The following is a 22,134-nucleotide window of genomic DNA, read 5'->3' on the forward strand; positions in this document are numbered from 1 at the left end:
AACCTTAACTTCATTGTAATGAAGATTTGTGATCCATATAAGGAAAGGCAGGACAATACTTACAGTGGTGAAGAGGTCCAAGCAAGGGCTTGTACAATGCCTTGTGATTAGACAGCTTTGTAATAAACGCATGGCAGCTGAGCCATTGTGCTGATTCAAAAGGAAATGGCCCAGATGCATGTTTGGTACCAAGAGTCATATCTGCAGACAATAACAGGATTTTTTTTATTACAAACAACTATATATCTTACTACACATGCAGTGTTAAGTAATAATACTAAGATTCAGAATTAATAATTATGTGAGATGTGGCCCAGTAATAATCTCTGTACAATTATGAACTGTTCTGGTATATTTATTAAATATTGCATTACAGCCCCAAAATGTAGCATTCCTTATCGCCCAATATCACTTTGATTTGGAATGTTTTTTAAACTGCACATGCACAGGAAAAATGGAGTAGTCTTTTTTTTTTGCAGGCTGGATACCCCAATGGAAAACAGACCCATGCTGTTTTTGGTGCTATGGCAGGGAACCTATGCTGTGGGTTTCTCTGCTATCATACCACCATCCAAGGCTGGCAAAGGATAATGATGTCAACAGCATTTTTGGATTTTGCTGCTAGCACCAACGTTGACAGGACCTTCATGGGAGGGACATTTTCATTTTTTTAATGAATTAACCTTTTTAACAGAGAAAATACTGCTGCATGGATTTGAGGGGCCTATGCGGCTCCTTAGATGTGCGCATATTGAAAATAATTGTAAGAGTCAAAGTCAAATTGACAGATTGAGCAGCATGTAGGCTCGATTTGTCGATGCAATCAACGATCCTGCGCGTTGTCAGTCATAGTGCATACACACGATCTGCCAGATTGGACGACATGTCGTCTAGTGTATATCCAACTTCAATGCCAAATCTTTACGTCTTCAACAGATTAACAATACAGATGTGTTCTTACACATCTTTGCTGCATTCGCGGTAAAAAGCCCCTCTCTCGTTCCATGTCCTGCTAGACTCTGCTAGCACCGGGCGTCTTTTTTTCAATGAAAATGCGTCTAAGTTGCAATGCGATGCGACTATGAAGCACCAGCAGGAATGTGCAAATTAATTTGATATGCGACACCTGTATATCTGTGTGCGACTGAGTCTCTGAATCTGTATACGAAGTTCTACAATGTAGCAGCTGCAGCTGTTTTCATTCCAAGTTCCATTGTGGGTCATATACGGGCTCAGGTGCACACAGATATAAAGTGTAATCAGCACAGAATGCTGGTGCTTCCTAGTCGCATTGCGACTTAGGGCCGTATTAAATTAGAAGTGAAAAGCCAAGATCCGCAAAAAAGTATCGCCGATTGCGACTTTTCGCCAGGCAGAAACCTATCTCTGTATTCAATTCCATCCGCTTTTTGCATACGCGGAAAGTCAATGCAATGTAATAGGCAAAAAAGATTCGCTACATTTTTATTTTGGGGTGCAAAGGTGGGGAAACCTCTCAGCACCCTTGGGACAGCCCCCGAAAGGATAACTGCGTAAAAAAAAAAAAAAAGTGAGGAACACCCAAAAAAAAGTACTTTGAATTTGGGGGCGAAAAAGCACAAAGTAGGTGGACAAGTTCGTAAACTAGCGAAATAAGGTTCTGGGGTGCTCTTAGAATGGGTCAAGTGTTTTTGGCATTGCAGGTGCTTTTATGATGGTGGAATTGCACAATTATTAAAACTGCACTTTTGAGACATTAATATATGCTAGCACCCATTTTCAGGTACCCCACATTTTGACAGGACTTCTTATTTTCTCCAAAAAAAATACTGCTTTATGCCATTCTTCACCACTTGTGCAAATACGCTAATTAGAGGCAATTGTGAGAACTTAAGTACCCCAAACAGTTGTATTACGGATAATCGGGCACTACTACATTGATCTCCAATGTTTCTGCATCTTTTTGGGGGGTTCAGGCTGATTTCCCTGATTCTGACACCACTTTTCGCCTGTTCTGACTTCGAGTGTCTCCGTTTTCGGGTCTTTTGGAATTGAATTGGGTGAATCGCGAGTACACGCACAATAAGTTTCCGCTGCTAAAATACATGATGTAGGCGAAAAGTCCGGCATGCGAAACTTTATCGCGTACGCAAAACTAATTGAATAGGGCCTTAGACAAATGTTCAGTGAAATAAGACCACCCAGCGTTAGCAGAGTAGCACGGGGCCTGGGGCTCACTCACACCAGGAAACTCGCGCTGGTGGCGTATTGAGGCTAGATGTATGAGGACACATCTGTAGATTATAAATTTGTAGACAAATAGGTTCTGAAGCACTTATTAAAAAGATAAATATTATCTATTTTAAATATTAAAGGATGCATCATTCAATTTAAACATGGCTATGATAAGTTGTGCATTGCATAATCATATAAAAAATGTAGAAATTGTTTTATTATTTTCACACAAAATGTACAAGTTTAGTTGATGAACTCTTTGTTTTCTTATAGGTGTCTATAAAGAGACATTACATTGTAGAGAAATATGATAAGATTTAAAATGGAATGAAAAGAAGAATAAATAACTTTATGGTAACATACCTTTGTTTTTAGCTTTTAAAATAGTATAGAAAGATGGTGCCATATCAGAAATCACAGTAAGGAAGAAAGATGGATTATTCCTCACGCTCTGAGTACATGGAAGTTGTATAACACATGCATGGAACCTTAAACAACAAGACAATAATAATAATGTTTATTTTCTGACTAATATGTACACAAAGCTAGAATTTCTATTTATTTTTTTTCTAGTGATTTACAAAATTTGAACAATGATCAATTTTTTATGTTGTGTCGCTATTACTATTGGTAATATGAAGCTTTACTATTTAATTAATGTTAGGAAGCCATGCATAATGCTAATACTAGTGTGAAGGTGCCCACACACATACCAACTTTTCATCCGATTTGGCCGATTTCGACGAATCGTGACAACAGATCATGTAAAAAAATGGCCAAATCGTGAGTTTCTACTCTTGATCATGATGCCGATGCGCGTCCCTGCTCGTCGTACCTCGCATCTTCAGATCTGCCGTGCTGTAGGGCAGATTAGCCAATCTGGGATACAATGCACTGGCTGCAAGATAGGTCTTTAGTCAGATTGGACAGTTTTAACTCCAAATCGTGACCACGACTGCCTGGGGGAGAGTTCAGGGGAAATCGTGTACATCGGCTGATTGGGAGCAAGTCGGTATGTGTGTGGGCACCTTGACTGTAACCTAAATTTAAAATAGGTCTCATACACATACATAACTTTACTAATATGTTTGTGCATCAGCTGTGTCCTTCCATCTGCACTTATAAGGCTCATAAAAAAAGTATATAATCACAGCAAGATTTTTACTGTGACTTTCCATCAAAGCCACAGAATGTGGGATCCAGTCAGAATGTCAACAGGTTCTGAATGTTGACAGTCAGAATTTGCCTTTTTTTTTAGGGTTAGGGTCAGAGTTACAGCATACATGCCTACCCTCCCGGTTTTCGCGGGAGGCTCACGATTTTTCGTGTAACCCCCCCACACCCCCGGAAGGGTAGGCATTTCTCCCGCATTCTGCCCACTTCCTAGTGAAGTGGGCAGAATGAGAATACCCGCTGCGATCGCGGGTCTCCGTGTAGGGGGCGGGGCTTAAAACGTGATTCTACATGAATCACGACATTTGGACCCGCCCCTATGCAAATTCTAGCCAATCGCAGCAATTTTGCCATGAGGGGGCGGGGCTTAATGACGCAAATCGTCAGGCCCCGCCCCCCATTGCCTCCCTCCTGCTTCTCTTTAAAGGTAGGCAACTCTGAGTTACAGGTGTGTCCACATTCAACTAGCCTTCTTGCATTTCAAACAGCCCTTCTACTCATGTCGGCATGTAGCACTGAGCGCCTTTTTGTGCAACTTTTACCCTTAAAATCATGTTATTCGCAAAGCAATGCGAATAGGATGCATAAGCATCTTCTGTTAAAATATGTGGCATGCCTATATTCTGTGTGTGACTGTATCTGCATGCAAAATGCTACGTTACAGTGTCACAGCCACTGACACTATAGCGTAGCATTTTGCGTGCAGATATAACCACAGTCGCACACAGAATATAGGCATGCCACATATCATTAAATGAGCAGAAGATGCTTCACATCACTTTGCAAATAAGACGTATTTTAAGAAAAAAGTTGTACAAAAAGACACTCTGCACTACTGAGTCGCACAGCGCTTATGCGTTGTGTGCAATGTGACTTGTGTAGCGCACAATAGATGTATGTGGACACATCTGTAGGTTTAGGTTTCTGGGTAAAGGTTAAGTGGTTAGACTAAAGTAAGTGTTGACATGTTGACTGGCGACATATTGGTTATCAACTCAAAGTCCATGTCGACTTTCATATAAGAGTCAAAGGCCCTCATTCAGAGCCATTCGCTAGCGGCAGTACGCTCGTTCCGAGCGATGTTCGCACATCTGCGCATGCGTACGGTTTTTAGTACGCATGCGCGAACCAGTCAGTGCGGCCGAAAATCGTTGGTACGCAATATAGCGAGGGCCTGCTATTTTGAGTGACAGAATGAGGCGTATGTGGGTGGTAACAGGGGAAGGTGCTTGAAAACGGGGAGTGGAGATCCGAACGCAGGCGTGCTTAAAGGTCAAAACGGGCGTTTTAAGGGAGTGCATAATTAATACAGCAGCATCATTGACCACGTCACTTGGTTTTTTTTAACTCAGAACTGCTTGCAAAATAGCGGTTGAAAAAACCAACCACAAGAATAGCGAGCAGTTCATACGCTGTACGATGTACTCGATTAATCTAATAAATAGCGGACATGACGTATGGTGCGTGCGGCCAGGGGGCGTTTTTATCAAAAAAACGAGCGTATGTTTTGCTCGCTCGTTCAGACTTAGAGGTGGGAACAGACTGCAATTTGCGAACGGATCATTTGAATAGCCACCCCTTGTTTTTGAACGAACGACCACAAATAGCGAACGGCTCTGAATCAGGCCCAAAGAATGCAAAGTATAATCTTCATTGACTGTTCTCTCTGGGATGTAGTCAGCATCCCGGCGCACATAATGCTGGCGGTCAGAATCCCGGCTCCAGAATCCCTATGGCTGTGATCTCAACGGTGAGTATTAGGGTTAAGTTTAGGGTTAGGCACAAGGGGGAGGTTGAGGGTTAGTGTTAGGCTGTGGGGGGGAGGGTTAAGCTGGGTACACACCTTACAGATATATCTGCAGAACGAGTGATCTGCAGATATATCTCAGATGATCAGAGCCGGCCCTAGGCATAGACAAACTAAGCAAATGCCTAGGACATTTGGAATGACTAGGGGCATCCGAGCCTGCCTATGGCCAGTGGAGGTTTGGTGCAGGCACGGCCGGGGCACCAGCTGCCGGCTGGGCAGAGACTCTGGCAGCTGCTACTGCTGCTGCGTAGAGTCCATGATCGAGTTCAGCTGACAGCTCCGATCGGGCCTGGCAGCAGCAAGCAGTGAGTGGGCAGTAGCGGAACAGCTGGCAGCAGTTTTCAGCGGCAGAGCACCTGGACGGTGACTAGTAGTCAGCACCAGGCAGGCTCTGAGTCATCACACAATCAGAATGAGCTTCTGCGCATGGGCAGAGGCTCATTCAGGACTATACGTAAATGGCAGCGGGAGAGCTGCTGCACCCAGTAGCTCCTCCCATGGGCCTTTGCGGAGCTCTCAGTAGTGAGTCACACCTCACGACTCTGGGCTCCACCTCTAGCAATCATCACACAGAGCTGCGGCCTGCCAGCCAGAGATGGGAAAAGCAGACCTGCCGCCGGCGGCTTGCTGTACCTTGGGTCAGACGGCACTACAGGCTGCGCTCAAGTAAAGTAAGTTTGGAACTGGGAGAGGGCCGGGGTGCTGTGGTGCTCACTACTGGGAGAGGGGTGCTCTACTGGATACGGGTGGTGGGTGCTGATACCGTGCTGTGCTGGCCACACCCCTTTTCAGGATCCCACGGGGAGGGGGGCACCACCTAAAATCTCGCCTAGGGCACTGGAAACACAATTTCTTCACATGAAAGTGGGAAACTACCTTAGGAAGGTAACCCGCCCTGGTACGAAGAACAGCTCTATCCTGATGAAAAATCAAAAAGGGAGAGCGACAACAAAGGGCTGCCAAATCAGAGACCCTGTGGTCAGAGGAGATAGCAAGAAGAAAAACTGTCTTTGCTGTCAACCACTGAAGGTCTACTGATTTCAGGGGTTCGAATGGGAAAGCCTGTAGAGCCCTGAGAACCAAAGACAAATCCCACGGAGCTACCGGAGGGACAAAGGGAGGCTGAACCCTCAGAACATCCTGAAAAAATGTCCTAACATCAGGCAGTGGGGCAATCCTTCGCTGAAACCAAACTGAGTGTGCTGATGCTTGAACTCTCAGGGTGGCCAGGTGGAGGCCCCGTCTAACCCAACCTGAAGAAAAGGAAGCACTCAAGAGACCCTAAAAACTTCAGGATCATATTGTCTATGTTTACACCACTGAAAATACGAGTGCCAAACTCTGTAATAAATGCGGGCAGAGAAAGGTTTCCGTACCCTAAGCATCATCTGAATTACAGAACTGGTAAAACCTTTGGCTCTTAAGATGAAAGATTCAAGAGCCACGCCATCAAAGACAGACGGGGAAGGTACGGATACAGGCAGGGACCCTGTGTTAACAGGTCCGGCCTTAGAGGAAGAGGCCATGGAGTGTCTATGGAGAGACTCTGAAGGTCAGTGAACCAATGGTGTCTGGGCCAAGCAGAGGCTATCAGTATTACTGTTCCGCCCTCCTGCTTGAATTTCCTGAAGAAATTCACTGCTAGAGCATCCACAAACATGGCTGCGGGATCCCTGGTTCTGGACCCGTACCTGGGGACCCTGTGGTTGTGGCCTGAGGCCATGAGGTCTACCTCTGGAAGTCCCCATCTGTCCACTAGGCTGCGGGATCCCTGGTTCTGGACCCATACCTGGGGACCCTGTGGTTGTGGCCTGAGGCCATGAGGTCTACCTCTGGAAGTCCCCATCTGTCCACTAGGCTCTGAAATACCTGTGGATGAAGAGCCCACTCCCCGGCATGTATATCCTGGCGACTTAGGAAGTCCGCTTCCCAATTGAGTACTCCTGGTATGAATTCTATCGAGATTGCTGGAAGATGACGTTCTGCCCAGACCAGAATGTTTGACACTTCCGCCATGGCAGCCCGACTTCGCGTGACTCCCTGATGGTTGAGGTAGGCTACTGCGGTGACGTTGTCTGACTGTACCTGACAGGCCTGCCCTTCAGTATATCCTGTGCCTGAACGAGAGCTCTGAACACTGCACGCAGTTCCAGGAAGTTTATGGACAGGAGACCTCTCAGATTTGGGAAACTCAGCCTTCGCAACCTTCTGGCGTTTAAGCACTGGAGCCTTCCTAAGCTCTGGCGCCTCGCTATCTATTTTTAATACAGCTTTGACCACCCTAATCAAGGAAGGAACACCTGCTGTAGGAAAATGGTCCTCCTCTCCTGAGAGAGACTCTTGAGAGGAGCCCTGTATGTCCTCACACTCATCAAAAGATGAATCAGAGTCTGCAAGCTGGACGGAGTGATAGGAGGAAGCCGACCGCCTTCTGTTTTTATGCAACAGGGGATGAAGCCATGCTCTGAGCTTAGTGTGCATAAACATCCATCCAGAACGGATGCATCGGAGGCATAAACATAGTAGGTTGTAGCTGCTGAGAGTACCCCATAGTAGGGGCCGGCATAGGAGCAGATAACTGGTTTACAACCTGCGTCATGATCTGGGAAAAGGAAGCCCAAGAGGGTTCCTGCCCAGGAGCTGGTAGATTTGACTGATGTGGTGACTCCTTGAAACAGTGACCACATAGTCCAATCTGTATGAAATCCTGAGGAGACAAGCACGTCTGACAGGCCATACAAGAAACCAGTACAGGAGCTTACGCCTCCTGTTTTTCACTTTCTTTGGACATAACAATATCCCTAATGTTATGCAAAGTAATATAATACAATGTGACAGTGTTTCATACACAAAATAACCCACACACCTGTAGCAGAGGGCTTATGAGGAGAAACAGCAGTGATAGTTATAACTGACAGTTACTCAGGAATAAAAAAGGCAGTATAACACACAGCAAATTTACACAAGTCACATACAATGCAAAAATATATTATATACTGTATATACAGTATATATATGCAATAAGCTCTTAGCCAACTACGAACAGCACACAAGGCTAAGTAGGATATCGAGCTCTGTATAACCTGGCCACCCAAGGAGAGGTATACAGGGGGAAGGATCAAACCTCCTAAGACCTGCAGCCAACGAGAGAACCTGAGAGTAGTCTCTGCCTGTCTCATATACAGGGAGGGCAGGGAGGAGCAACCCAGACACGGGAAACCTCGACTCTGGACTAGCGTCTGGGTTTTTTATTTTCCTCAGCCTCCTCACATTATATTTATATCAGACTCTGAAAGCAGGGTAGACTGAGCGGATGATGCAGTCCATTTATATGCTTAAATGGCTGATGTCTTATTCGCCTGTAACATATGCAGATAGGTACATGCTAAAAAAACGGACTCTGAATTGAGTGGACATAACCCTCCATCCAGGAGGGATGTATGAGAGGAGAACACATAGCAGGCTATAATCACTGTGGGAATCCCAAGTGGGAGGCAGTGTGGGGGCTGATAAGCGATCCACTAACTGCGTCACAACCTGAGAACGGGAGAATTCAAGATGACCCCTGAACAGTTGCTGGCAAGGTGGACTGTTGTAGTGTAGTGTAGTATAACAGTCAACACACAGTCCATCCTGTATGAAAACCTGAGAGGCCTACTGCACAGGGTTTACTTGAAAAAAGTCCAGGGACAACAGTCTTCTAATTTCCTAGTCCTGGGACCTGGGAAATATTTGCAAGTAACCTACCACAAGTGTAGGGTTATCAATGCTAAGTGACCCCCTTCATAGAAAAAAAATAAATGTGAAGCACTCTCTAACCCCTTATACCGGCAGTTTGGGGGTTAGGAAGAACCAAAAAGTAAAAAAAAATTAAACAGTAGCATAAGTCACATATAATCTTTGCAAAAGGGCATTAAAATCAATTACCTAAACACATCAATTTGGTAAGATTTACATGTATATATAAATATATTAGCAAAAGGCTATTAAAATCAACTACCTAAACTCATTAGTTTTGTAGGACCCATCTGCATATAACATTTTGCAAATAGGCACTAAATTGCAGTCATATTGGTAGGATATAAGTGCAATGTATACAAATAGGCACTGAATCGCAAGCAACAAAAGTTGGTAGGATTCCAGTGCTATATACCTTCCTAGGAAAAAGGTATACCCAGAGATAGACCAAATCTCCACTCAGCCAGCACTCACCTGCAGCTGATCATTCCTAATTAACAAACTGATGGAAGATAATTAAACCTCCAAAGGGGTGCGCAAAATCAATAGCACAGATGAATATCTAATAATATAGATTTAATATCTCTATAGAGCACATAATACATAACATATAAAAGATTACATAAGTATCAAATTTTTTTTCATAAGTATAAAAAGATATACAGTATATCACTTCATGAGATACAGTGTAAAGTGTCTTTAAGATCTCAATTAGCAATCAACAGATTAACTTGTAAATAAGACAGTGGATTTGGCAGGGTTAATACCCAGAGAGAACACTCTATTATGGAGTAATCAGTCCGCTCCAGCTCATTCCACTGATTGAGAGAAAGTTCCTTAGAAAAGTGCAAAAGTGGGCAAAAATAGATGGCGTGTCAATAATGGAGAACTCATACACCTATAACAGAGCAGTTCCCAATATGCAGCCCAATTGGCAGGGCTCAGATGTATACGGTGATGCAGCCGCAGATGGCCTGAATGATAGCCAGCCGCGTGTTACTCACAGAACTCCTGAGTCTGCACATCTCTTGGTGTAATAGGCTCTAATGCTGTTTACCGTCTCCTCCAATATGCGTCCCCACACAATTGGCTTTCGCTCCTGTGATGCGTGTGCAAGGTCACAGCTGGTCTTTGCAGCCAAAAATAAGCATTTGATAAGGAAAGCACATTCAATTGCAACAACGTCCTCATGAAGTATATTTGTGTCCCATAAAAATCCTTGATATGTTTCTCCAGCAAAGTAAAGTGCTGGTTTCCTCAGACGGCATCCCTAATTAATTAGGGGAGATGGGGGTGGGCAGCCCAGTCTTCACAGGTATATGTGAAGTACAATTTAACCACTCACCTGCAGCTGGGGGTTAATTGGAGCACTTCACTTAAGGCCCCCATACATCAGAGATTGATTGCAGCAATCGTGCAATTTGCAATCGATTGTGTATAAAAATCTTTCCCTTTTTCAATCGATTGCAGATTGCAGAATTGCCACAATCGATTGAAAAAGGGAAAGATTTTTATACACAATCGATTGCAAATTACACGATTGCTGCAATCAATCTCTGATGTATGGGGGCTTTTAGTCATATAAAGGCAACAATGGAATGTGACCACCTTCACAAATATCTAGTAAGTGTGAAGTACAGTTATAACTGACAGTTTTGTCAGAAAAATAAAGGCAGTATAACACAGCAAAACTTAATGCATTTAAACAATATATTTGCAATAGGCTCTTAATCAACTACAAGCACAAACAGCTTATACCTCTTTTCCACCAAAAACCCAGGTCCGACCTGGGTTTTTGGACATGGTTCCAACCCTGGTCAGACCAATTTACACTGCACCTTTGATCTGGGTTAATCCCAGGTCAGCCCTGTTCACACTGAACTCAGGTCTGCCCTGCTAAAGCTGTGAGGTCATAAAAGTGGGAGGTGATTGCTCCACAACCACCAATCAGCTAATTTTAGGCATGATCCTGGTCAGATAACCCAGGTTGCGCCGTTTACACTGCACCATTACCTGGGTCCAACCCTGGTAGCTACCTGGGTTGGATTGCAGGGTCACTTGACCCAGGTTATTTTTCAGGGACCCTTTTACATTGAGCTGCGACCCGGGTAGAACCAGCAATAACCCAGGTTTTTGCTCTGGTGTAAAAGGGGTACTAGTAGGATATTGAGCTCTGTATAACCTGGCCACCAAAGGAGAGGCATACAGGGCCATGATCTGCGAAAAAGAAGCCCAAGGGGGTTCCTGCCCAGTAGCTGGTAGGCTGGACTAATGTGGTGATTCCTTGTTACAGTGACCACATAATCTATTTTGTATGAAATCCTGAGGGGACAACCCGCATAACAGGCCATACATGAAACCAGCACAGGGGCTTTCGCTTCCTGCTTCTCGTTTTCTTTGGACATAACAAAATCCCTAATGTTATGCAAAGTAATATAATACAATAGAATGTGACAGTGTTTCACACCCAAAATAACCCACACACCTGTAGCAGAGGGCTTATGAGGAGAAACAGCAGTGACAGTTATAACTGACAGTCATTCAGGAATAAAATATGAGATATGGTAAGAACTTACCCTTGTTATCTCTATTTCTACGAAGTCCATAGGGTTCCACAGGATACCTTGGGGTATAGGTGTGACGTCAGTCATCGGGCACCAAAGAGTTAAGCTTTCAGCCTCCCAGGATGCACTAGGTCCCCCTCCTATACCCCGCCCCCGAGCCAAGGCATCTCAGTTAGTTACCAAGCCATAGGCCGGAGGAGGAGAAGGAAGAGAGAGAACAAAGATCTGGACACATACAAGAATCACATTCTCACCAGAGGGAGACGGAAAACCGGTGACGAGAGCAAAGCCCATCTGCAGCACAGGTGCGACAGGGCGGGAGTCCTGTGGAACCCTATGGACTTCATAGAAATAGAGATAACAAGGGTAAGTTCTTACCATATCTCATATTTTCTACTTCAGGGTCCATAGGGTATCCACAGGATACCTTGGGGATGTCCCAAAGCAGTATCCTTTAAGGGTGGGGACGCTCCTGTGCAGAAAGGAGAATCCGCCGCCCGAAGGAAGCATCCTGAGAGGCGAAGGTGTCAAACCTGTAATACCTCACGAAGGTATTGACAGAGGACCACGTAGCAGCCTTGCAGATCTGGACTGCAGAGGCACCACGTCGAGCTGCCCACGAAGGACCCACAGACCTAGTGGAATGAGCCTTCACAGAAGGAGGAACCGGCAGGCCTTCATGAAGATAAGCTTCAGAAATAGCCATACGGATCCAGGCTGCCAAAGTTTGCTTTGAAGCAGGCCAACCCTTTTTACGGAAGCCATAGAGGACAAACAAAGCGTCAGACTTCCTAAACGAAGAAGTGCGGTCAACATAAGTCCTTAAGGCCCGCACAACATCCAAAGAGGCCTCACCCACGGAAAGACCCGGTGAGTTAAAGGCCGGAACAACGATTTCCTCGTTAACATGAAACTGGGAAACAACTTTGGGAAGAAACTCGGGCCGAGTGCGGAGCACTGCCCTGTTCCCATGAAAAACCAAGAAAGGGGGTCTACAAGAAAGAGCCCCTAACTCAGAAACACGTCTGGCCGAAGCAATAGCCAGAAGGAAAACAGTCTTAGCTGTTAACCATTTAAGATCCACTGAGCCCAGTGGTTCAAACGGCGGTCCTTGGAGAGCCCTCAGGACCACAGCCAAATCCCAAGGCGCCACAGGTGGAACAAAGGGTGGCTGAATGCGGACAACACCTTGCATAAAGGTGCGCACATCCGGGATTATAGCAATCCTACGGTGAAACCAGACAGACAGGGCCGAAACCTGTACCTTCAAAGAAGCAAGGCGAAGCCCATGATCTAGTCCCGCTTGTAGGAAGGCGAGAATCCGAGACAGATGAAACTCCCGCGGTGCATAACCTCTCGGTCGACACCACTGGAAGAACGTATGCCACACGCGATGGTATATCCTCGCGGAAGACGGTTTCCGAGCTCGCAACATGGTACGCACCACAGAGCTGGAAAACCCCCGGGACCTCAGCATGGCCGTCTCAACAGCCACGCCGTCAAAGACAGCCGAGTCAGGTCCGGGTGAAGACAAGGACCCTGAGACAGAAGGTCCGGTCGTAGCGGCAACCGCAGAGGACTGACCACCCTGAAGGTCTGAGAACCAGTGCCGTCTGGGCCACGCGGGAGCTATCAACAGGAGCGTCCCTCCTTCCTGTTTGAATTTCCGGATTACCCGTGGAAGAAGGGAGACCGGAGGGAACAGGTATGCGAACCGGAACGTCCACCGGACGGACAGAGCATCCACCAGAGACGCCCCTTCGTCTCTTGTGCGAGACCCGTACACCGGCAACTTGTTGTTGTGCCGGGACGCCATGAGGTCGATCTCTGGAAGACCCCACCTGTCCACCAGCAGTTGAAAAACGTCTGGGTGCAGAGACCATTCCCCCGGATGAACGTCCTGGCGACTTAGAAAGTCCGCCTCCCAATTGAGCACTCCCGGGATGAAGACCGCTGATATGGCCGGAAGATTGCGCTCCGCCCAAACCAGGATCCGAGAGACCTCTACGAGAGCCGCCCGACTGCGGGTTCCTCCTTGCCTTTTTATGTAGGCCACGGTGGTAGCGTTGTCCGACTGGACCTGTACCGGGTGACCCTGGAGAAACCGATGTGTCTGCTGGAGAGCATTGAAGACCGCACGGATTTCCAAGATATTTATGGGAAGCTCCGCTTCTGTCGGCGTCCACCTGCACTGGAACAAGTGTGGACCCAAAACCGCTCCCCAGCCCCGAAGACTGGCGTCCGTTGTCAACAGGACCCAATTTGCAAATCAGAACGGACGTCCCTTGTTGAGGTGGGTCGTCTGTAACCACCAAGCAAGGGACAGGCGAACTTCCGGGGTGAGCACAATCGTCTGGGACTTCAGAGACTGAGGCAGCCCGTTCCACTTGGACAGGATCAGGTGCTGCAGAGGTCTGGAGTGAAACTGGGCGTATTCCACCATGTCGAACACCGACACCATGGATCCCAGTAACCTCATCGCCGAGTGTAGGGACACCCGGCGGCTGTGCAGACAACTGCGCACCCTTGACTGTAAAGCAGAGATCTTGTCCTCCGTCACGAAGATCCTTTGCTGTCCCGAGTCCAACAAGGCTCCAAGATGCAGAATCCTCCGAGACGGGATTAGAGTGGACTTCTGCCAGTTGATTAGCCAGCCGTGCCGTTGCAGCAGTGCAATGGTCAGGTCCAAGTGGCGTAACAGGAGCTCTGGAGATCCTGCCACCAATAACAGGTCGTCCAAGTACGGCAACATGCGGACTCCCTGCAGCCGCAGAGAAGCCGCCATGACCACCATCACCTTGGTGAAAACCCGTGGTGCTGTCGCCAGGCCAAAAGGTAACGCCCGAAACTGGAAGTGGTCGCTGCGGATTGCAAACCCGAGGAACTGTTGATGGCGCAAAAGAATAGGGACATGCAGGTAAGCGTCCTGTATGTCCAATGACACCATGTAGTCCCCAGGTTCCAGCGCCAGAATGATGGACCGTAAGGTCTCCATCCGAAACTTCGGTACCCGCAAAGACCTGTTGAGTGCTTTGAGGTTGAGAATCGGACGATACGACCCATTGGGTTTCTGTACCAAAAAAAGATTTGAATAGAAACCCTGGCCCCTCTGGGAGAATGGAACAGGCACTATAACTCCAGCCTGGAGCATAGTGTGCAATACCTTCCGCAGCTCCGTAGCCTTGTTCCGGTCTGATGGTAGACCCGTGGTGAAGAATCGAGCCGGGGGTCTGTGCCGGAAGGAGAGGGCGTACCCGTGGGAGACCACCTCCAGAACCCAAGTGTCTGTCGTAGTGGTCGACCAACACTGGGCGAACTGCAGCAGGCGGCCTCCCACCCTGGGATCCCCCAAAGGGAGGCCCGGACCGTCAGGCCGCAGGCTTGTCATCTGGTTTGGGGGGCGGACGTCTGGTACTCCATGTCTGCTTCCGGGGCTTGACCGATTTCTTAGGGCCAGCCCGTCGAGGAAACAACTGTGGTTTGGGCCTGCCCTGGGCCCTAGATGACCGAAAGGACGATGGTCCAGAACCAGAAGGAGCAGCGGCCGACGGGAGACAAGCTGATTTGGCTGCCGCCAGCGTGGCCACAATCTTATCCAGATCTGGACCGAAGAGAACTTCTTCGGTAAACGGCAACGCCTCCAGACCCTTTTTGGAATCTGCGTCCGCCTTCCAGGATCACAGCCACAAGGTGCGACGAGCAGCTACCGCTGCTGAAGAAATCCTAGACATCAGAGTACTAATGTCTAGGGCCGCCTTGTTGATGTAGGTGGCCGAATCACGGAGATTGCCAATCAACTCCGCCTGTTCGGCCGGACAGTCGGAATCAAAAGAAGCCTCTAATGAATCCGCCCAGCGCTCCATCGCTCTGGCAACCCAGCAAATGGCCATAGCCGGCCGTGGTGCCCCCCCCGCAAGGGAATAAGCGGACTTCAGGCAGATCTCCACCTTGCGGTCCGTAGCATCCTTAAGGGAAGACATGGATGGCATCGGCAATGTGGCACTACGGACAAGACGGGTCACGTGAGAATCCACCTGTGGAGGGGATTCCCACTTTGCAAAATAATTATCCGCGAACGGATAAGCCACCGCCAGGCGTCTCTGCGGCTGGTATCTTTTGCCAGGCTGTTTCCACGCCTCCTCTAAATGGTCCACCAACTGACCCGAAAGAGGAAAGACTGTGGCATCGCCCTTCACATCTTTGAAAAAGGCATACTTAGATTTAGCCGCTGGGGGAACTTCGTCCTCAATCACCAAGGCTGTGCGGACCGCCCGAATAAGTCCAGGAATATATACTTTGGACTTAGCATCAGCGTCCTTAGCATGGAGAGGTTCCTGATCGTAAGGATCCAGAATCTCCCCATCATCAGACGTCCCCTCGTCATCCTCATAAGGAGCCGACAGAGACGCCACCGGCCGTTTATGCGGCCGCATCACAGACTCCCCTTGCAACACATCCGACAAGTGCTGTACAGAACTCGTCAGGGAGTTAACCCACGCTGGCTCCTGAGAAACCGGGAGCGGGGAAATAGGGAGACTGTGGGGTACCACCAATTGTCGTGGGAAACCCTGCATGGGTGACGACACCACTGACTTCTGGGACAACCCCATCGGTGTAAACGCGGGCTGCGGAGCTAACTGGCCCACTAGGCTGTAAGCGCTTGAGCGAAACAAGCCCAGGGCGGCTCCTGTACCGGTGCAGTAACCGTAAGAGGCCGCGCCATAGACAAACACTGCCGGCAGAGGCCCTCCGCGCTACCCTCCCCCTCCGCTAACGGTACTTTACATGTAGTACACTGTAGCCGGAGGGGAGAATCACTTTCAGACATGATGGCACCACGTATGTGACCCCTCTCACCAATTATATATTTAAGAGGCGAGAGACCACCCTGCAGCACCGCACCGCAAGAGCTTAGCAGAAAAAACAGGGACAGTATAAAGCTGACAGTTTAGAAAAAAAGTTACAGGCAGCAGCGCTAGCACAGTCACATACAATGCAGAGAAATAACAATTCCTGCACTAACAGCGCTGATCACTCAACTACACAGACACAGGGCCTGGTAGGACACAGCGCTGCATACACAGACCTGACCACAGCGGAGGAGAGGTATGCGGGGGGACCCAGACCACGATGCTTCCAATGCAGGCTTCCAGCAGCGTTCACCATGCTTCAGAAAAGATGGCCACCGAGGAGCAGAGAGAAGGCTGGCCTGGGGGAGGAGCGCTGACACAGGGCCAGTCAGCACAGTGCAGAGAGGGCTGTGTGCAGCGAGGGAGGTGCCGGCTGTGAGACAGGGAAGGCGCGCTCCCCTGGCATGCATTTAACCCCTGGGACGCCGCAGCGCTACTGCTCTGCTGCGGTCCGCTGTCCCAGGGGGTAGTGGAAGCGCAGGTTGGTCGGCTGGCTCCACGCTGCAGCCAGTCCCCAGGGAGCCCCCTGCCTGGGGACTTAGGACCATGTGATCAGCGGGGACCCCCCGCGGGACCCCGCTGCTTACCTCTGTCCCCCTTGAATCCGGCCATGGTCCGGAACATCTGGGGTCACCGCTAGCTGTGACCCCAGATGTCCACCAGCATCCCCGGATCAGTACCGGCGTTCTGGTACCGGCGGGGTGTAGGGAAGACAGCATAGACGTCAGGACTGACTGTCCATGCTGTTCATCCAGATGTGCAGCCACAGCTGCATGAAGAAAAAGCTTCAGGGGCTCTTCTAAGCCCCCCTCTAGCAGGTGCCTCCGACTACGGCCGGGCACCAAACGAAACTGAGATGCCTTGGCTCGGGGGCGGGGTATAGGAGGGGGACCTAGTGCATCCTGGGAGGCTGAAAGCTTAACTCTTTGGTGCCCGATGACTGACGTCACACCTATACCCCAAGGTATCCTGTGGATACCCTATGGACCCTGAAGTAGAAAAAGGCAGTATAACACACAACAGATTTACACAAGTCACATACAATGCATATTATATATATATATATATATATATATATATGCAATAAGCTCTTAGTCTACTACGAACAGAACACGCGGCTGAGTAGGATATCGAGCTCTGTATAACCTGGTCATCCAAGGACAGGTATACAGGGACACTAACTAAACCTCCTGAGAGCTGCAGCCACCGAGAGCACCTGAGAGTGGTCTCTGGTTGTCTCATATAACAGGGAGGCAGGTAGAAGCAACCCAGACGAAAGAAACCTCGTCTCTGGACCAGCGTCTGGGTTGGGGGAGGGGCCTCCGGGGAGAGCGTACTTCCCCTAGGCTGTATGGATCCACCGGGCTCACTGACCTATACATGGTCACCGCCATTATCATCACCGGCTGTCAGGAGAATCTCATGTCCCGGTGGTTTAGTTGGGGAAGCAGTTTACCTGGTTCTTTACAACAGTGTCCTCCGTCAGGTCTTCACCGCCGGAGGTACAGAATGCCACGTGGTTCCCCACCATCAGCAGCCTGCGGGGAGCCACCTTACCTGCATCCCAGATGTCTCCGGCTGCAATCCTGGGCTCAGCGCTCACTACGCTGATGTCCGCTGAAATCACCAGTTCCCTCACTGGTGTTGCTTCGCCGGCGGGGTTAGACGGAGCAGTAGTACAGGCGTCAATTCGGACGCTTAGTGCTGCTTACTCATAGGAGAAAAAAAAAAACTTGCTTGGGACTACTGAAGCAGTCCCCTGTTCACCAGGTGCACTCCTGCGCACCAAAAAAAAAACTAAATGCCTGTAGCCAGGAGCGGGGTATATATGGAGGAGGACCAATGCATCCTGGGAGCTAAAGCTTGTAACTGTTTGGTGCCTGGATCACTCTTACTACATACCCCAAGGTAATTCCTGTAGACCCTATGGACCTCGAAGAAAGAGTTAACAAAGGTATGTTGCATACACCAGATGGGGATGTGTGTCTGCTGTATTAGAGAGCTTTTAGATTTGGGTTTGTTGTATGTAAGGAATGCGATTGCTACTCTGGTGTATAGGTCTGTGAGCTGTTCCTGTTGTACAGTGGGAGCAGAAAAAATGAGCACATCTTGATCACAGCTGTAATTCACCTAATGGGAGACAGTATGCTTATTTTGTGCAATCTGTTTTCAAGAGTAACTTACACCCATTTTGTACCCTTCTCTGCATCAGCCCCAAAGTGTTTATTCTTTATATATATATATATATATATATATATCGTATGATGATTTCTCAGGCTTACACACAAGCTGATCTCTCTGTTCCAAACACAGTGACAGCACATTCTACTCAATCTATGGGACCATCGTGGGAGCTTCGTCGTGGTGCCTCTGCTGAACAATTGTGCAAGGCAGTCACATGGTATTCCGTCCACACTTTCCTCAAATTTTACGCCTTTGATACTTTTGCCTCTCCGAATGCTTCCTTTGGGCGCCAGATTCTCCTTTCTGCTAAACAGGAGCATTCCCACCCTTAAAAGGAACTGCTTTGGGACATCCCCAAGGTAATTCCTGTGGACCCTATGGGACCCGAAGAAGAAATTAAGAGTTATGGTATAACATACTTTTGTTAACTCTTTTTCTTTGAGGTCCACAGGGCACCCACTCTAACGCACCTGATGTTATTGGGTAATCTTTTTTTTTCTTTTGTATTTCAATTATTTTCTCTTCTTAGAGTGTTTCAAATGTACAATTGTCCTTCCTTCTCCTGCCTTGGGCTTGGTAACAAACTAAGTGCCTGTAGCCAGGGGCGGGGTATATATGGAGGAAGACGCAGTGCATCCTGGGAGCTAAAGCTTGTAACTGTTTGGTGCCTGGATCACTCTTACCACATACCCCAAGGTAATACCTGTGGACCCTGTGGATCCCGAAGAAGAAAGACTTTGAATAACCATAATATTATTGAAAGGTAGTTTACTTTATTCATATAATGGAGATCAGTGTCAAGGACAAATCTGAAGAGGATTCACTTTTCCAATAAACAAAAAGGTCTATGTGATTGCTTATTCACACAGTACACTATGATGCAGGAAGGCTTTGAGAACCTGGGCCAACATTAGAAACGTTGGGCCCCAGTACTAAGAGAGGGTGTGGCAAGTCTTTGAGCATAGCCACACCATGTTGAGACTTTCGGAATCACATCCACAGATTATGCTGGTGTATCTGAAAGGGACATGGCCAAGTCTCTTTGGTAGGGTACCTGCCCCCTACATCTTCGCAATGCTATGCCGCATTGCCGTGCAATGGTCCATACGCGGCCATCAGGCCACCGAAACAAATGTTATATGCATCATTGTCACCATAGGGTTAATAATTTAATTTCTACATAACATATAGAATTTAGAAACTGTGTTGGGCCCCATTGAGGTTTGAGAAGGAGATTGCATTTATGCAGGTCTAGTCTATGCATATTTTCAGAGAATGGTCAATGTAACCTTTAGGGTCAGACAAGACATAAATTGAGAGACTCACTTTCCTGTGTATGCTTGTTCCTAAGACTGACATTAGATGTACAGTGGGCCCTTAAGAGATATTTGGTAGTACCTTATATGGTGTGTAGAGCTACATTCCATAACAATATTATGGATTAATAACAGTGATGTGACTTTTGCTCCATATTCTCTAGACAAAGGGGCTTTGGAAGATAGTGTAACTCTAGACATTCCAGGACACGTCATTAGCCCGAGAAACACAACATCGATGTTGACTGATTTTAAATCGATCAAAATCGACCATTAGTAAATATACCCCTTACACTATCCTGGTGGGAAAGCATATCTAAACCCTGTTGCATAAATAACTATACCGAAAAAAACTGTAACGTATATAAATCTGATATTGTTCTAGTACATTTTAATAAAGAAAAGCAAACCTTTGATTGCTACCATTTAGCTGCCAGCACAGAAAGGTGTAGCTGGGTCTATAGAATGTTTCTCCATGCAGCTGCACTTCCTCTCTAATGCGCTGTATCATCTATATATTTCACTGTATATGCCATGAAATATAGCACATTAGGAGGCAGAAAACCTGCTTTGAAATTTGGGTCTACAGACCTGGAAAATCAGCTCCATGCAGGGAACTGCAAACATCTTAAAGAGTTATACAATCTTTGTACCATATAGAAAGGAACAGATATGTAAAATAACAAAATAATAATAAAAATATTACATGCAAATTATTAAAACGGAGTTGAGAACCCCTTTAATAATTCTAGTATCCAAGGCCTTAATTTAATGATAGAACTTTGGTTTATTCACCAATTGTACAGCAATACAAAATAAATTGTATTCTATAAATAAAGGATACTGTAGTATTGGCAAAGATTAACAGAATATGGTTTTAAAAACCTAATTATATGTTACATACCTGTAAGCCTGAAGTAGAAAAATCTTGTAAACATTGATGTTAACAGTTCGCAGACTGTTTATCTAGAGGTTTGAAACAAAGTTTTGTCAAGTCTAACACTTCTGTACAGCAGCAGAAATACAATCCAATAACATTTTTCTGTATTAAATTTACAAAAAGTTAGAGAAAACTGACTTACCTTGAGGTCAAGAAAGAGACTGTGACATTTAAGTCGAAGAACACTCAATAATTTTTCTCTCAAATTTTTTCCTGCTGTCGCACTGCGACAAAATGTCAGACTATACCGAATGGAAGTGCATGAGTAGCTGCAGGGACAATTATTATTATTATTATCCTTTATTTATATGGCGCCACAAGGGCTCTGCAGCGCCTTAAGTACATAAACAAATGAGAAAACAAGAAAACAGCGACTTGCAGTACAAAACAATGCAGGACAAGGACATAGTTTATAAATATTGCTGCAATAGCGATCATAACACTCAAATAAGTCACAGGACATCAACAACCAAGTGTTAGGTGCCCTTGTGGGGAGTTAGGAGTAGACAATTGTATGAGTAAGGGAAGGAGAAGCAAATGAGGATAGAGGGCCCTGCTCGTGAGAGCTTACATTCTAAAGGGGAGGGGCAGACAGACAGGGGTGACACAGATGGGATAGACAATGAGGAAGAAGCATGGAGCAGCGGGTATTTATTAAAATGATAAATGCGCACATCCTTCCTATGGGAAATGATGTGTGTGTTGTGTTCATAGACAGCTTTGCTCAATTATTTTAATAAACACAGCACTGGGTAGAAGGGTCGGGGTAGAGGTAAGATTTTAGGGACTTTTTATGCAATTAATGCATTTTAAGTATATTTATTGTTATTGAACCACAGTAATGCTTTTGTTGTAATTGTTAATTGTTTACTATTTAAACTTAAAATACTCTAATTCACTATTGGTTTTGTCTAGGAATTTGTAAAAAAAAAAAAAAAAAAAAAAAAAAAAAGGTGGTAACATGTAAATAGAGATATTTGTATTTACAATTTATAAATTAGACTATAAAATGCACATGATGATTGTTTATCTATAACTTTATAATAAAACATACATTTATTTACCACGTGATCTAAGACTTTTGGGTGATGTCATTAATAAAGTTGTCAAACTGAGCAGACTTTTGCCTGGTTAAATCCTCGTCTCAGGCTATTCATTTGTATTCATGTGCATTAAGCATATAAATACAATATTTCATAGTGACAATAATAACACCTTTTTTGAGTTAACTGTTATGAACGGTACTTCAGTAAAATGAAGAAATGAAGGGTAAAATATGGCACGA

At 46.6% G+C, this 22,134-nt stretch overlaps 1 protein-coding gene across 7 annotated transcripts in view; it reads right to left on the minus strand.

Annotated features, from left to right (window-relative positions):
* The window catches only part of TERT (telomerase reverse transcriptase), an 80,505-nt gene that overhangs the window by 8,700 nt on the left and 49,671 nt on the right, over positions 1–22,134 (minus strand). For 6 of the 7 annotated variants that reach the window (XM_088445713.1, XM_088445711.1, XM_088445706.1 and 3 more), the window contains 4 exons: positions 20,992–21,118; positions 20,814–20,875; positions 2,578–2,702; positions 64–201 (listed from right to left, as the gene is read on the minus strand). In XM_088445713.1, the coding sequence (XP_088301839.1) occupies positions 64–201; positions 2,578–2,702; positions 20,814–20,875; positions 20,992–21,118 (452 nt within the window). Of the gene's footprint in view, positions 1–63; positions 202–2,577; positions 2,703–9,957; positions 10,065–20,813; positions 20,876–20,991; positions 21,119–22,134 lie in introns of those variants that run through there. The other variant, XM_088445712.1, reaches the window with a different exon arrangement.

The sequence above is a fragment of the Taudactylus pleione genome, unplaced genomic scaffold (assembly GCF_031769625.1).
Source record: "Taudactylus pleione unplaced genomic scaffold, aTauple2 ptg000386l, whole genome shotgun sequence".
NCBI lineage: Eukaryota > Metazoa > Chordata > Amphibia > Anura > Myobatrachidae > Taudactylus > Taudactylus pleione.